The following is an 18,002-nucleotide window of genomic DNA, read 5'->3' on the forward strand; positions in this document are numbered from 1 at the left end:
ACCTGGTGGAGAGTCACAGAGCGTGCAGCTGCCAGGACCCGGGAGCATACTGCCCGTGACCGCTTACCAACGTGGTGGGTTAGCGCGTGAGAGGCAGGACTTAAGAGCAAAAGGAAATCTAAAAATAATACTGTATTTTGCCAACTTGATTTGGTACTTCCCATCATTGACCCCCAAACTTTCAAGCTAAAACAATGTCTACTCAAAATATAATAAACAGCGTAGTACACAGCTGGAAACAACTCCGACCCACAACTACACAGTTCATATAAATTTAATTCAAAGAACCTTTACCCCCTTTTCTCCCCCAAGTGTGTCTAAAGTTGTAAGTATACAGAGGACCAGAAGCACAGAGATTTCAAACTGTGTATATATAAAAATCAATCCAGCAGTATGGAGCAGGAATTATGAGCACAAGCAAAGCATAAAACATGTACAATCTGCTTTTGCTAATATACACCCTAAAATAACAGAACCTAAGGGTCAGGGACAATGTTGCTACTGGTTTTCCTATTTTCTTGAAAGATCAAAATGATCACAAGAAGATATTCAGCATTGATGCTGCATATCTGACAGAAAGGGCCAGGTTCATTTTCAAAAAAATTAGAAATTATTTCAAAAGTTAGGGCACTGTTGAGAAACATAAGGAAGATAGAGACATCAGCATTCTCTTTAACATAAATATAAATTTGAACACTTATACATAGCAAAATTTGGGAAAAATCTGAAGTCAAGCTTCACTACTGTTAGCGCTCCAAGAAGCTACCCCATGTGAAAGGCACTATATAAATGCAAGTTGTTGTTGTTAACATGCAGATTCAACATACCTGCTTTCAATGTACAGTAATCAATGCGGTACTTTGTTACTTTCCCATGGCTCAGCTCTGGAGAAAGGGGAAGCCATGTTACATGAATGTCAGTAAGGGCAGTGATTGACAGAGACAGCTGAGGAGCAGTACTTGGGACTGTAGGCAAATAAAGCATTAAAATAATTTCAGTGAGGGAAAACATTTACACATACAAATACCCACAAACACAAGAAATCAAAATCAATTTGACTTGAAGTATTGACTTAAAATGTGGTATTATTAGACCCAGTAATACTCCCGAGCAAAACATTTCTTTTTACAAAAAGCTGATCATTCACGTATTTTGAACATTTGACAAATACACAGAAGTTACGTACGTTGACTAAACAAATCCTATGTCCTTACCATCTTCCACAGTTTGTACTACAACAGAATCTGAGGTCCTGCTGGCACCAAGTTGGGAGTAGGCCACAACGTAGAAAGTGTAATTGGTGTTTGGTTGCAAATCTTTTACTTGAAGTTCCGTGGTTTCATTGTTCACTGCAAACTGGTACTCAACATTGTTTGTACCTGAAAAATAAATTGATCCAAGTAATTGACAACTGAACCAGTGCTGCGAATACCTGGTCTATTCAATGTCCCAATTAGGACATTATTCTGTTCAGAAATGGTGAGGCCATATAGCTAATCTTCTAAGTCTTGATCACTTTTGCACTCCCCATTCTCCCCGACCCACCAGCACAAAAAAATTCTCATCAGACTTGTGAGTTAAACCATGAGCAGAATAAAATTACCAAGGCAATCTAAAAAAAATTGAACAGTACACTGAATTCAACACATACAAGATTACACTTTACTTCAGCAATTTGCATGCATATCAGCATCCTTTAAAATCATTTACAAGAGATATTTTGGAAGCACTGCCTGGTTGCCTGTCCCCACGACCAAAGCCAATATGCAGTTATTGATGGAAGTTTATCAGAAAATTTATCTCCATCCTATTTACTATATTTCATGTGCAAAGAGATAAAGCAACCCAAACACAAGACAGATTTTCAACACCTACCCACTGCTTTTTGATAATGAAGGGAAAACCCAATAATCTTCTCACTGTTGTACTCTGGACGCTCCCAGGACAGTAATACCGCAGTACTGGACAAAGGGAAAGCAGTCACACTTTTAGGAGCACTGGGCAAACCCTCTCGAACAGTAACGGAAAGCTTTGCTGTAGCACATGCCATTCCAAGAGTGTTCTCTGCAATACACTGGTAGTAAGCAGCATCTTGTAGTCCAATCTGATTGATCACTAAACTGCCGCTGTTTTGGATTTTCACACGTCCATTGGATTGGATGCCTTCTCCATTTTTTAGCCAGTGAATTAAAGGGGTGGGTTCACCTTCAGCTTTACATACAAACCTGGCCGTGCTAGCTCGAATCCGGGAGATTGTCTCGGGAAACTGCGTGATCATAGGTGGAGCTGATGGAGAAAGGGGAATCGAACGTGAATATCCCAGGTAGAGCTAACCTAAATATTCAAAACTGATGCTTAAAATTGTTAGTTTAAAAAATTATGAAGCATAACTGCAGAAATATACCATTTCCTAAAGCAAACTTTGGAACATAACATTTTGATGCCTTTCTTTTGCAACAGGACAATGACTGCAGATTTCAGTCAACACTTACTGGAGCATTCAGTTAGAATATTTATTGGTTTCATTATTTTCTTTTCCAGCACAGATATAGCCCATCTGAAAAATAAACTTTCTTTAAATAAAGAAAAACACTCCACTGAGACATACAAGAATACAGATTTTCTGTTGCTTTCATAGTTGTATAATTCAAATTGTACAGCGGAATAGAAATTCCAACATTGAGCTCTAATTTGGTCACTCAGTCCACGACTGTTTGTGGTTCGTTGCTGTGCGAAATGGCTGCTGCGTTCCGCCCACAAAATATACCGTCAATTCACTTCACAGTATATTCTGTGAAGCGCTTTGATACATCTCAAAGACTTCATAAGGCGCCATATCAAATGAAAGGATAATTATTATAAACATATACAATACATACCCAACACTCGTAGCTCAGCAGCAGCTGTTGCAAACTGCCGTGTCTGAGGTTTGTTGGCACGGCAGACGTATACTCCACTGTGGTACCGTTGCGCCCGAGTGATCATAAGGTTTGTCCTTCCAACCACTATGACATCTGTAGCAATAGGTTTACCATCTGTTCACATAGACAGAAAGAGAGGGCAAAGTCCCTATATATTAAAATACCATAATCATTCCAACAAAGAACAGACTCCAATATTTTCCATGAACATACTTAAAATATATTTGCTATTCCTGTGCTCTAAAAGTTAACAATTAAGAATATTAGACTTGCTTTGAAAATGGAACAGACCTGTGGAACAAGTTAGCTAGAAGCCATTGTAGCAAATGGACGAGGGGAGTTTTGAGAGAAGAAGATAGAAGTGCTGTTGTGAGGAGGTGGGTTGGTGAACTGAGATTAATGAGTGCGGGAGAGAATTACTTGGATGTATGGGCTTTTTCTGCTCCTAATCATTCTTATGCTCCTAAATATGTTAGTTACCTGCACTTCTGAAGAGTGAACATCAAGATAACAAGGTAGTTGACACAAGCAACCTCACATAAATTGGTGTGGGAAGTACTGTACTACAATTCAAATTGTCAAAGACCTCAGATAAAATCAACCAATTTAAAATTCAGTTAATTTCATTACCGATTCACAGTTAATCAACAAGCTCCTTCAGAGAGTTCAAACCACATGGATGGAAATTTCTCTCGCTCGAGGCAAATTCACTTCTGAACCTGACAAAAATCAAATTTCGCCATTCAAAGCAAAAAAGAAAATCTGTTCAGATCTACAATATCTACTTTCTGCCACTAGAGGTTCCAAGAGCACTATTGCTCTGGTACTCCTGGAAGAAGAGAACCACAATATTATAAATAATTTATCATTCACTGCTGAATATTTCAAAGTGACTATCTAGTTTCATCTTGCGTTCGTCCATTATTTCACGAGAGTTACTGTTTTGATCACATACATCTACATTTTGTCATACATTAATTAAAACACAAGAACATTTAACTGTATTAGAATGATCACATATTCCTAAACAATATAAAATATATATTTTTCCTTAACACTCACTGGTTCCATTAAGTCCCCGCCTTTTCCTGTGCTTTATGTCTTCAAACTTCTGGCCAGAAGACTTGAAGAAAACAATTCAAAATCGTCTCCCACGTCCCTCTGTATTGCAAAGTTATGTGCAGTAGTACCTCAAGTAGGTTCCCAAGGTACTCATGTCACGTTGAGAGATTGTTTTATTCAAACTCACCTTGCCGAATCCAAGAAACAAAGGGTGTCGGATCAGCATACGCCATGCACTCCATAATGGCTATCTGTCCAGCTACAACAGTTGCATTCTTTGGCTGTGCAACGATGACCACATCTGAAGGTACAGATTTAGCCCCTAAAAAAAGACAGTCAGATGACAAAATTGTAAGCAAAATTCTCTTAATAGGGTTTGCTTTCTATAATCTAAAGTGAATTAGATTAACAAAATTAATCAAATGACTAGTAAGCAAGGTTATTGAATACCTAAACCTGTGTTGCGCTCCTTGAAAACCACTCAAACACTTAAAGCTATTGTGCATCATCACAAGCATCACTTGCAAATATTTAAACACTGTGGCAGTGCAAGTACCACTCCAAATGCTTAAACTTGTCTTGTTATCATAGGCACTGCTTGCTTGCATTAAGTACTGACATTTGCTCTGTACTTTTGAAGCATCAACTAAATACTTAAATCTGCAATGTGTCCAAGCATCAGTCACAACAAATAATCATTCTTACTAATAATCCTTGCATTTGATATAGCACCTTATCACGTCTTCTAGAAGTCGCAAAGCACTTCAAGGAAGCGAATTAACTGTATATTTTGTGTGCAAAATGCAGCAGCCAATTGTGCACAGAAGTGTTCCACAAACAGTCGTGGATTGAGTGACTAAATAATTATTACATTTTTTTCTTTTGAATGGATTATTACCCCCTGATAAATGATCCATGAATCGACTAACAACCAGGTTTTTCCTTACTCCTAGGTGAAGAGGCACTTGAAGTAAGGAAACTTGCCCAACGTTTCACCCTGCCTGGGAATCAAACCCAGGTCCTCTCGCTCGTGAGGTAAGTACTCTGACCATTAAGCTGATTCCATTCTTGGCATCATCGCAGAACCACTCCCAAACTAAGTAGATATTGTTCCCATTCAAAGCATAGGCGAATAAGCTACTAAATCTTCTTGCTCTTTTTTCCACATACCATTGTATTTTTCTAAAGATTGCATTATTTTTACTTTTGGCAGTTAACCAAAGAGATGACCAGTACTTGCTAGTTTCTGCTTAGCTTCACCTGACTTCTAATGAGCATTACCACTTTGATTCTAGATTTTTCTGAAGAATAAATTCAAATAGTTTTAGGATTTAGTGATTTTTTTATTCAATATCAGCATTATTTGTAACATTCCCTGCGTTGAACAATAGTTGTAATTTAGCATCTTTATATCAAACCTCTATAGTTCACCTAAAAATGTTTCCCGAGTAATTACAATTACAAAATTTGGTGCTTTTCTGAACCATCCCAGCGCGTTGCCAACTTAGCCTCAACAGATATTATTCTTTATGTTCATTCCCTTTGAGCTAACTTTCCTAAAAAGATATAATTAGATCTACTGCAGAGAGATGTTGGCTTTATTCCCAACTGAGTCCACAAAATTATCCAGATAATGTAACGTATTGATCAATGACAATTTTTAAGACTGTATTCAATTACATGTTGGTTCTACTGTCTGTTCAAGGTGGTTTAGCAAAAAGAGTCCAGCATTTAAAATAATACTCAAGAATAAACCTCACACAAATATCTACATTTATATAGAATACAATAATGTAAATCTGAAAAGTCACTAATGGTTTTGAAAATTCAAAAGTTAACTTGTGGACTTCAACAACAATTTATACTTAAAATCACCCTTCCTATTGGGAGAGTCTCAAAGCACTTTACAGAGACTAAGTGGGAGCATGAGGTTGGAGGTGAGGTGGCAAAAACCAAATAGGAAGGTGGTGAGGCAGGATGTGAAAGTAGAGAGGGAAGGAAAGCTTTTTTTAAAAAAAGAGAAATGAATGCTCGTAAAATCAAAGTTTTAAATGAGATCCCTCTATAAGTATTACATTACCTTCCATCATAGTGAGAGTAGCATCCTGGCTGTAGAGATTCCCAACTGCATTTGCTGCTACACAGCGATATACCCCAGCATCACTTTCTTGCACATCTACAATTTGTAGAATTCCATTTGGGAGGACAATGAACCTGAAAGCAAATCCAACTTAGCTAATAACTTTATGCTCTGAAAGCGACCGAAATTTAGCAGTGTAAATTACCCAGCACATAAGAATAAAAGTACAATCTAGTTTCTAAGTATAAGCATTTGCATCAATCGAGTTTTACTAACATTAATCAGCTTTGACCAACAAGACCATTGAAAAAAATACTGTTACTCAAACAAACTACCCAATGTTTTTGATTGCTGGGAGTGATGTGCTATAGAGATCAAGATGTTCCTTTATTTACAGATAAATTGAACAATTAAGGCTATTCTAGTTTTCTTCATTGGAAGCATATTTACATAAAGAATGAGAAATGTACTTTAGCTGGTGATCTCAGTAGCTGGTATACATGATTGATATTCCTCGGTGTTGGGTTGCAACCACTGCCAGCACGCACTAGTAATTGGCACCTGGCATCTGAATCCAGAAAAATAATGTGGCCTTCTACTTTGGCAAAGTGAAAATCATGCACCATTTATGGGAGGCAGGAACCAAATTACGCACGATTCAGGTCTGCTGCTCAAATAGTGCAATGCAAAGACTTGAAGAAAACCCAAATTTTGTGGTACCAAATCTGTCTTTGCTTTCCTGTGATAAAATAACTACGGTGGCAGCAAAAATCATGGGCTACACAAACAATGTTGGCCCCAAGCCTTCCCACTCCTCTTCCCTTCTGGCTAAGCTGCCTCTACCTACAGCCAACATCATCAATCAGTGCAAACGCATCAGTTATCCGCTGGACAGCTGGCAATTTACAAGACATACACAACTAAAATAATGACTATGTGGCATTTTTATACATGTTAGCAAATACCTTGGAATATTTTTGTCAGCTGATTTCACCTCTTGCAATTTCCAACTTCCTTGCTGTGAATGCATAAGGGAAAACCTAATGCACAATGCAATGACCTGCTTTCACTTCGTATTTGTTCCCCAATCTACTGAATGAGCCAGCTGGCCACATATTTTGAAGAACTTTGGCAGATGTAACATTCATTGTTAATGCAGAACACCTGCAGCTGTATTTGAGTCTCCAAATGTGAGGCATAAGATAACTAATGCAGAACGAAGTAGGTTATTACAAAGGTTAAAACAAAAGCTAAAGGATTTAAAATGTTACAATATCCTCCTCTGCTACCTACCAACACCAATCCTCCAAAAAAAATCATTTTGTTTAAAGCTCTATTTGAATGTGCTCCTGAAAAGTATGAATTAAATATACTGAGTTCACAAGATCAATTTAGGTAAATACAGAAAAACCTAGCCAGAGGCAAAGCACTGGATTTTCTCTATTTTCAGTAAGGTTACGAGTGCTACAATCAATGCTCAGGATTCATGTGCCTATCAAATGCAGACAACTGGGAAAAATTGGTGTTGATATTAGCCTTATTTATTTTTAAAAAAGCACCTATGCTTGTCTTTTGAAACTGAACATGATTTTCATCCGGTTTTCAGTCACTACACTAAATTTCATTATAATATTATAGGAACAACATATTTTAGTTGTGTTCTTAATGGCACTAGTGATTGATCAGACTGCTCATTCGCTGTTTATGAACATTAAGAGACGCGTTTCCTTGCTTACAAAGGATTCTGACTGCATATTTCATTAGGTTTTCTTCATTCTGGGGTGGGGGTGGGGAGAGGAAAAGATGGAGGGAGAAAAAGAATCGGACGGAGCGCTTCAATCAATCAGTTTGCATGCCTCCTTGTAGATGACTGAGCATTTGAAGCGCTTGAGAACAGACTAATGCTACTCGCACACAATGGCTATAATCTCAAGGAGAAACCACAAGAGAGGCACCACTTTCAGCATAGGGAAATTACATGAAATATTCTTCAAATGCTGAGCTTCTATGCAGTTTCCAGGTGCTCACCTGAAAGCCCTTGTAACAAATTCCTAAGGCTGAAAACCCTCTATGTGCAGTAATGGTTTCTAAAAATATTATGTGATGGGATTGCAATAGTAGACAAGAAAAGTACCAAAATTTGAAAGACTGGGGCGGTGTTTAGTTTTGTATTTCTAGACCACTGCAGTGCATACATTCACTGTATTCATTCAAACAACTGACCTCATGTCAGCAGGAATAGCTGACTGGTTCTTCTCCCATGTAATAACTGGGAGTGGGAGCCCATCAATTCCACACTCAAATCGAACAATTCCATTCGCCGCTACTATTTGTGACTCTGGCTGCTGATGAAATTGTAACAAGGCTGTCAAAACAGAAACATCCTTTAAATGCAATTGCAAAATAGAATAAAACAAAACTACAGGAGGACTGACTTTGTAAACATAGGCTACAAGATATTCACATTTTAAAAGTGAATTACTCCATTAAAATCGTAGAAGTGATAGCATTGTCCATAAATCGTGAAAATTACAACAAAAGATTATGAAGCTTAATTTATCTACACTTGCATCACAAAGTCAATTACAAGCTTTAGATAGATGTTGTGCTGGAGCATTAGATTTCTGCACTGAAGGACATTCTTATACTGCAACCACATAGATTACAGGGACATTTTAACAACGATAATCCTGGGGAATAGAAACCCTCTTCAGGTTTGAAGAGTGAACTGTTAATTGGTGTGTCTCTTCATACAATACAATGTTTTTGCATATCATTTGAGATTTAATAAGAGAAAGCAGCAGGTTCCAACCCCCACATGAACTGAATTGGATACAAATTGATTCTAAAGCTGTAAGTAAGTACACAGTAGATTAAGAACATGTTAGTCAAACTCAAACAGTTAATAAAATCACCTTGAAAACACTTACTGGAGAATTTGACCAATGCAGTCCTACTGGTTATGGCTCCAAATGAATTCTTGGTCATACAGGTATAGCTCCCCTCACTGCTCCCATTTGCTTTCCTCATATCCCATTCTACTTGGGAAATGTAAAGTGATCCATTGGGAAGCATGTAGTGCTGCTCCTGATCCACAGTCGGAATGCCCTCTTTCTTCCACGTTATGTTAGCAGGCTGATCAACAGCCGCCAGGGTGCAATCCAACACCACAGCTTGGTTAGGTTGGAGTACTGCAAGAACAGGACCTATACTGCAGCTCAGCTCCAAAGAATTCACTTTGTCTAGATCCAAAACAAAAACACACAAGAACAAGTATTTTAGAGTTTATAAGAACAGTTGCTGCAAGAATAGACAAGATGATTGTTGTTAGTTGCTGTTAACAACCCCCCAATCGTAGAAAAAAAGGTTACGCTGGGCACCTAGCCTGAAAAACAAGTACAATAATAATAATAATCCTTGCATTTGATGTAGCGCCTTATCAAGTCGTTGAAACATCTCAAAGTGCTTTACAGAATATACTGTAAAGTGAATGGACTGTACATTTTGTGGGCGAAACATATGGAGCGTAAGAAAAAAAATCTAACCACTCTACAACTAAGATAAAAGTACAAGTGTTACCAATTAACCATTCATGTATAATCCTTTGTTTCTTCAAAAGTCTAATACCATATACAAATATATTTACGTATTCAGTTAAGTCACTGCACAGTTTTTTTCCAAATCGTCTTTCCTCTAGAATTTTTAAATTCTGTAATCACATTCCGGAAAGAGAAAAGATTTCATTTCAATCTATTTAATAGCAGTGTACCTGGCTGGGTAGATCTGCAATGAGGTGGGAAAGGGAAAGATTGAAGAGAGGTTCAAATTTGAAAACAAAAAGTACTGCAGTCCTGAAGGAAAAGCAAACTGCAAATCTACAGTGGACGGCCACAGTCCCAACAGAAAGCAAAGGTCAATGAGCAACTGGATACTTAAATGAACAGTATATTTAACACAAAAAGTCCATCTGTATGAAAAACAAAGTGGTGAAATAAGTCAAAACGTGGCTAAGTTAAACATTTTCATTCTGTAAATTAAGCCACTTCAGGTCTGAACTCTGCTCTTTTTTTCCTTATTTATTACATGGAGAGGGAAGCAATTACATTAATTAGAGCATGTTGCCAAATAAACCATATAAAGCACACAGTGCAATTCAACCTATAAAAGACAAGCACTATAAAATTTAACTGCTATTGGTTACAGAACTCAGCTTCAAGAAATCTATATTGCTACCAGTACTGAAATGGACATTTTCAATTTCTAATACACTGAGAACATCAAACATGTTTTACTAACTCGATACCAAATGTTTCTGCCTGTGTTCCAAAATAAAATCCTTTCAATCACTGGGCTGCATTTAACAATTCTATGGATGCCATAAGATTTGACTTTGAAAGGATCCATTGAACACCTTTCTAGGAATTTCAAAAAGGTTTGAATAAAAACTGATCACTACCCACCTTCTCCATACCTCTCTACCTATGCATATTCCATTTCAATTTAAGTTATTTATCCTCAAACTTGTACCCTTTAAGGTTCAGTTCATGCTGACCCGATTTCTATCCCAAATGGTGTGAAATCCCAAACTTCCATTTTACTATCATTTGCTTCTTAATGCAGACCAAAACATATCAGAAGTTCTTCACCTACACCTGCTATTTTAAAATAGGTTGAAGCCAGCAATCTGTGTACAGGACTGAAGCCAGCAATCAATAACACTGAGGGACACTGGGTCAGAGACCACTGAATGAAAGATTAGTTGGTGATGGAAGACAAAGACAAGAAAGTTGTGTTACACTCCACAAATTGATGACAATAGTGAAACTACGACAGGGAAAGAGATTTTTTTTTAAAAGAGGAAGAATCTAAATATTCAGTACCCTGACAAGCAGATTGAACACTTTTGTAGATTGTTTCTTTTATTGCAGATAATTTCTGCCTATGCCCAGCTGAATCATTACCTGTGTTTTAACTTTATGGTACTGTGTGGAGCTAGTTTAATGCACATGATCAATCTTCAAATGCAATCCACCATCTCAATCTACACTTTGTGTGAAGGCAGTCATGCATACCCAATCTTTGGTCTGGAGAAATTTTCCTAACAGTGCAGAATTCAACCAGATTAATGAAACCCATCCAAATGCTGTCACATCGCTAAACCCTTCCGACCTCCAACAAAGTATTCATGAGATTTTAACAATTCATTCAGCTTGTCCACCAGAACAGAGCCATCTGTTCATACTTCCATTTAGCTTGTTTTGTGACTGAGACTTGCACATTCTGGATGCAGAACCCTTCATGCAACATATATAAACCACCATGAATTTAGTCAAGTTTTGTTCAACGCTTTAATAATAATTTAAATAGATAAGAGTGAAGACTTTCCATCAGTTTTTAAAATGTTATTCACAAGATATATACCTTTATAAAGTTGTAAATCTTATCAAACGTGTATGGTAACATTTCTTTATGAGAACATTCTTTTTCCTTGTTTGGGCAATTAGCTATTTGTAATCACAAGATCATGGTAGATTACTATGAACAGCGGTCTTCAGGTCATTTAATCTCAACTTTCCAGAATATCAACTTTATCATCTTCCCATTACAATACAGTGTATGCTTTTTTTAAAAAAAATCTAGTATACTGACTTCAACTAGCCTCTCTTGAAATTGTTACAGCTAACAGTTTCCCACTATAGGAAAAAAATACTTCCTGGGTTCTATCCCATTAAACACCTTGTATAGCATTGCAAAGTTCCTTCAGCAACGTCTTTTCGATGCAATTCCAATGTTTGCTGGTAAGTGCACATGCGGCGACGGGTCAAGACGCATTGAATCGCAGGAAATGTAGTCTTTACCTGTCACCGCATGCGCACTTTACTGGCTGCGGTGATGAACTACCCCATGCACACTTACCAGCTGCAATTAATTATGTATGCACAATGATGATTATTGATCAAATTGGATTTTATACAATTTATACTGATCGGACTTTGTGCAAATCATATTAAATGTTATGGTCCTGATGGATACCACTTGTGAGTTTCACTGTATTAAGTTATATCTCTGGGATTCTAAATTTGTTTATATCACAGACACTGATCACGTAGGCCATAAATACTGATATTGTGATACCCATCAAAGTTCACTGATCAATAACAATAATAAATAACTACTGTTCTTTAAAGGGAATCATTCATACAAAATGACGAAAACTATCAACAAATGAAAAATAAGACTCCAGAAATGTTATGGTTAGAAACCACATGGAGTTCATTTACTGCCTCATGAAGGACACCCTTTCTGTTTAGGCCATCAAATCTACAAAGGTTCTATGATTAAACACATATGAGACGACTGGACAAATAAATGCCCAAGTTCTTGTGACATACAAAAACATACCAATTAATTATGGAGCTACTGTATCGCAATTATATCTTCTGATCATTTTATAACTTTGCAGGTAGATTATGTACTCAGAAAAATAGTGCCCTCATTTACCTCACAGTGCCACCACCAAAGCTGGGGCCAAAGTACAATAATAAAATCAATCCAAAGATCAGCATTTTTCCTGGACAGTAAAGATGAAAAGGATTATTTTATTTCTCCCCCATGCACATTTTAATTGCTACCTTGGGATCAATGGGAATTGTAAAAACACAGAACTTCCCATGCTACCATTGCGAATCTAATGTTGCCGTGATACTCTGCTTAACAGCAGAATAGGGAAAACTATTTGCTAATCTTGAAGACAAGTAAGCCCATGGTCAAGCCAATCTGAACAGAATTTTCAGAAGTGTTTTTGAATAAGGCTTTTTAAAAAAAAAACAATTAAACAGAAAACAGCTGTTTAAGAAAAACAAATCCCCACTCTCCACCACAGGAATGTCCATTTCCCAAATAGGCATTTCCTTAATTATATCACCATGGTTCAGTGGCAAGTGTCAGCTTGTCTTAATTGGTAGCACTCTCATCTGAATCAGAAGGTCTGGGTTCAAACCCCACATTGGGACTTTGAACTCAAGTCCAGGCCGACACTCCATTGCAGTGCTGAGAGTGTGCTCCGTTGTTCGACGTGCTGTCCTTCAAATTAGATGTTAAACCAAGGCCCCTTCTGCCTGTTCAGGTGGACATTAAGGATCTCATGGCACTATAACCATTCAACAAGAAAGCAGCTAAACTAAATTGAAACAGTATTGTAAGACAGGAGCACCTCTACAGTAACAATAGTTGGAACTAGATGTGTTCATGCCATTGCAGAATTCTCATGATGTATATTAAGGCTAAAACTACTTATTTTGAAATGTGATCAACAGATGCAAGAGGCTGCCACCTTGTGATACAACCAAGCATGCACAATACACAGCAACCTGGTTACAATGTCCCCATTTTATCACAGCTTCACATAGAGTGCTTGTGTATTGTGGATATGTATTAACTGCAACGGTGGTACATCTGCCTTTTGATGCTGACAAGCTGGCTTCCTACCCTTAACAAACGGCCAACGTTCAGGTTATCAGTCGCTATTGACACTTCCTTTGTGAAGTGACGTCAGTATTCCTGCGCAGCACAGAAATGCCATTAGCTATGTGCAGAAATGCCACTTCCTATGCAATATTCGTGCACTGCTGACATCACTTCACAAAGGAAGCCATGTCAGCAGTGACCTGATAACCTGGAGGTCCATCAATGTTTCATTCTTCACCAACAAAATGGACTCAGATATTGGGACAGATGACCAAGTTATAATAGGGTTGCCAGCCACCAATCCCCCAGCTAAAATTGATCATTCACTTTATGGCTGTTTGTGGGATGCAGCAAATGGTTACACAGTGAAATAGATAATGAAACGTACTGCATAGACCAAAAGGGGAGGGAGGGAGAGAGAGAGAGAGACCAAGACTGCTATTGAAAGGAGTATTGGAGGAGGAGAGCAGTATATTTAGGTGAAACGGCTTCAGGGTTACAATTCATGCATAAGTTTTCTCAATTCAACTATAATGTGGATGAGTTCAAATCTCATATCAAGAGTTGAGGTAGATCCTATTTACACTAAGCCAAGTGAGCAAAATTGTTTTATATACAGCATTTCTATATATAACACACACACTCAGTGCTCACCATAATCTCACCAGCACTCAGTGAATTATTTTTCATAAATCAAAACAATCCAGCATCCAATACTACAACACATATATAGTTATGTACTTTCCTCCCTAAAAGAAACTTCCACTGATCTTCATGCTCAGACTTATCTACACTACTAACTTTAACAATACAGAGACCAAAGGCATTTGATTTATTTTTAAATTGCTATCAAGATTCCTAACATGCAGCCGTGTCTTATACAGAACCAAACCACAGATCTGAGTCAAACAAATTCAGTAAGTGATCATCAACATGTGACTTTAGTGAATCAAGACTGCGATAAATTAGGAATTTAGAGTCTTGTTGCTTCCCAACCAATTAGACAATGCTAATTTTGAAACTATTTGCCCCTAAAATTCATAGAAACTTCTGAGATAACTGTAATAGGTCCAATGTATTACACATTTTATTACAGAAATAAGTTAATGAAATCAGAGATTGCTATAGCTTAATTGAAAAAGCCACACTCAAGGTCCATGGAAACAGTATTAGATACTCACAAAAGCACCATTAAGTAAGTTAACACTACATCAGTTATGCATATATACTGAACTGTTTAATAGCATTGAAGTATTTATCCTGTGACAATAATTGATGTAAACTCCCAAAAGCATGCACATCCAGCTCTTCCAAAACTTAAATAATCTGGTTCAAAGCCTCCAGGACTATGAGAGAAATCTGAAAATAAGATGTCGAGTCTAGGTCAATTTGCAGCTGCTTATTTATACTGCTTGGCTAAAAATTAAATATTTGAAACCAATAGCTCCAGACCTATTTGCCTTAAACTTGGCATATACTGTTAAGGCAAAGCATTAATGCAGGTATTGCGTAAATGCATCACAAATTCGCATGATGCAAACTTTACAGTTGACCCCTCTCAGTTCTTTCATACCACAAACTGTTTTGCTAAGTCATCCAGCGAACCTGATCAAAGCCTCTGACAATGTTGCTCAGCAACCAGTCATAAGGAGGTGCACATGATCAGACCAGGAGCATTCAAAGTTTCTATTCTACGAAAAAAAATCCAAGCCTTCACTGAGCATCTTCACTATGATAATGTGATCCAATTTTAGCTTTGCCACTACAGGATTCTACCAAGAGGGAAAGAAATCACCAACTACTTGTTGGCAAACTGTTTCAATGTCCTGCAGTGAAGTGGAGATTTGAAAGCAGGCAGAACAAATGCTCGAATACTTTCTTCCTAGAAAGCACCTTTTTCCAGTTAGCGTGCCATATCTGAGGACAATGCCACGTTCCACATTATTATTATTAACGAATAAATTGGTTAATGATTTCATTTGTGGCACATTATACTGGAGCTCCATTTCAAGCATCTTGGTTTGGTAAGGCATAAGGTTGCATAACAAGGTGAACTACTTTCCTATCATCCTCACAGTTAAGCAATGGTACATGTCTCAGGAAGGCCCAGCAGGGAGAAGCATAAGTGAATAAATACAATTTTGTTTTTAAACAACAGGTCTTGCAATTGGGTCATATGTACTGCTGCTGCAATTTTGTTTCAAAACCTTTAAATAAAGATTATCTAAATGCACCTACTGGGATTTAAAAAGGACTGGGGATTCAACCTAACGGGATTGCTGTTACCTATTCATCTTCATATTTTGACAGCAGTAACTGCATTTCTGTTAACATATCAGATCTCACATTTTCAGTATTTCTATTTCATATAAAAACAAAATCTTTTCCCAAATTCCCCAATGTGATCAGGATACAGGATGGCGAGTTGTGGGGGGGGGGGGGATCATGATTGAATTGGTAATGCAGATTCCACGAGAAACAGATCAATCACCATGACTTGACAACAGAATACTGAACAAGGGGGAAAGAAACATGTGACAACAGTCCCACATAAATAGCGGTTTCAGAGACATGTGGCTCTGTATTGCAAGATGACAAGAGCCCCGAGATTTTCCTCATGTGATAGCCCAAGAAAAACAAGTCTTTGATCAGCGCAGTTCAGTATTTGCCGTTATTCCCAAACCAGCATCAACTCTGGAATTAAGTTGCCAAAATGGGGGGGGGGTACGTTATCAATGTGAGACGTGATATATGGTAGAACAGCGCGACGCCTTCGAGCATATGGATCCGCGCTCATCGTCCTCCCCCGGAGCATTCGCGACGAAAACAGGTTTTACTAAACCGCAATTTGGCACCTTCACTTCGGAAGAGGGAGGCGACAGATGCGTTCGCAAGTTTACTCCGTCTCCCTCCCTCCCTCCCTCCCGCGCCGCGCCAAAGCGCAGTCACTACACTCTCTGCTGGGCGCGAAAGCGCTTCCGAGGCATCCTTCCCCGAGTGAGGATTATCGATCACCATTACCCTACGGCCTCCGCCCCTACACCTCAGCTTAAATCAAGGCCGTCCATCCCCCCCCCCCCCCCCCTTTCCTCTCCATCACTCCCACACATGGTTTACGCCCCTCGCATCAGTTTCCCACAACAGAACACACGCGCCTCCCGAAGCTAAACAAACACTGGCACATGGGGCAGCAGGTAAGCCCGGCCAGTGGTCCAGTTACCTCCCCTCCTTCACTCACCCCCACCCCACACCGTCTCTCTCTCTACCCCCCCTCCCACATAAACGAACACCGCTTAGGCGGGGGGGGGGGGGAGGGAGGAAGGGTCGAGTGTCCCGAGTGCTGTCGCTCCTCCCGAGTAGGCGAGTCACCGAAGATGCGGACGGGGGTTGGGGGGGGGAGATGGGGGGGGGGGGGGGGTGAGGGGAGATGGGGGGGGGGTGAGGGGAGATGGGGGGGGTGAGGGGAGATGGGTGGGGGGGGGTGAGGGGAGATGGGGGGGGAAGGGAGATGGGGGGGAGGTGAGGGGAGATGGGGGGGGAGGGTGAGGGGAGATGGGGGGGAGGGTGAGGGGAGATGGGGGGGTGAGGGGAGATGGGGGGTGAGGGGAGATGGGGTGAGGGGAGATGGGGGGGTGAGGGGAGATGGGGGGGTGAGGGGAGATGGGGGGGGTGAGGGGGGTGAGGGGAGATGGGGGGGGGGGAAGGAGGGGGTGAACGCAGCCACCCACAAAACTAAACTCCATCCCAGTCCACAGGCTCACCTTCCGAGAGTATGGCGGCGAGGGTCCAAGTGAGAACGCAGTGAAGACACAGCTGTCCGAACGCCATGTAAACACGGTCTTCTGACTTGAGAGCGCGGAGGGGCGGCGGCGGCAGCAGCAACAACGGAGGGAGAGAGAGAGAGAGAGAAAGACAACACCCACTCACACATATATATACACACACACACACACACACACAGAGAGAGAGAGAAAGAGAGAAAAATCTCTTCAAAATAAACCGCTGGACGGAACCAGCCGCTCTCTCTCGTCCATCGCCATCTTACGTGCGCGCGTGTGTGTGTGTGTGAGCGAGCGAGAGAGACGGCGGACCCGCGAGCCCTCTGGCTGCCCTGTACACATGCGCGCGTGCGGACGGCTCCAACTGCCACCCCCGAGCCCCACTGCGCGCGCTGACTCCCAACTGCCACCCGCCCGCCCGCCCGGACCTCCTACCTGCGTGCGCACTCAGCATCCCTCCCTCTCTCGGCCCCGCCCCCCCCCTCGACCCCAGCCCTGGCCCCGCCCCCCCCCAGCCCTGGCCCCGCCCCCGACCCCCGGGCCCCGCCCCGAGCACCGGGGCTGCAGGACCTGCTCCACCGAAGTGACTCTGGTGCGCATGCGTGCACGTCACACGGTCTCCCCCCCCCCCCACCGCCCCCCACCTGCCGCAACGCCGAGCACTTAGATGGGGCAGCGTCCCGGAGCGCTTGC

The 18,002-nt window shown here is 40.3% G+C and overlaps 1 protein-coding gene across 1 annotated transcript in view; it reads right to left on the bottom strand.

The window, feature by feature from the left end:
* The window catches only part of igdcc4 (immunoglobulin superfamily, DCC subclass, member 4), a 30,249-nt gene extending 12,891 nt beyond the window's left edge, over nucleotides 1-17,358 (bottom strand). Inside the window, exons 1-9 of the mRNA XM_042344016.1 lie at nucleotides 17,292-17,358; nucleotides 8,994-9,305; nucleotides 8,287-8,428; nucleotides 6,064-6,197; nucleotides 4,171-4,305; nucleotides 2,880-3,035; nucleotides 1,876-2,286; nucleotides 1,215-1,379; nucleotides 828-965 (exon numbers count right to left, since the gene is read on the bottom strand). Of these exons, the coding sequence (XP_042199950.1) occupies nucleotides 828-965; nucleotides 1,215-1,379; nucleotides 1,876-2,286; nucleotides 2,880-3,035; nucleotides 4,171-4,305; nucleotides 6,064-6,197; nucleotides 8,287-8,428; nucleotides 8,994-9,305; nucleotides 17,292-17,358 (1,660 nt within the window). The remainder of the gene's footprint in view (nucleotides 1-827; nucleotides 966-1,214; nucleotides 1,380-1,875; nucleotides 2,287-2,879; nucleotides 3,036-4,170; nucleotides 4,306-6,063; nucleotides 6,198-8,286; nucleotides 8,429-8,993; nucleotides 9,306-17,291) is intronic.
* Nucleotides 17,359-18,002: the final 644 nt, after the last annotated feature.

Source organism: Callorhinchus milii, unplaced genomic scaffold (assembly GCF_018977255.1).
Source record: "Callorhinchus milii isolate IMCB2004 unplaced genomic scaffold, IMCB_Cmil_1.0 Scaffold26, whole genome shotgun sequence".
Classification (NCBI taxonomy): domain Eukaryota; kingdom Metazoa; phylum Chordata; class Chondrichthyes; order Chimaeriformes; family Callorhinchidae; genus Callorhinchus; species Callorhinchus milii.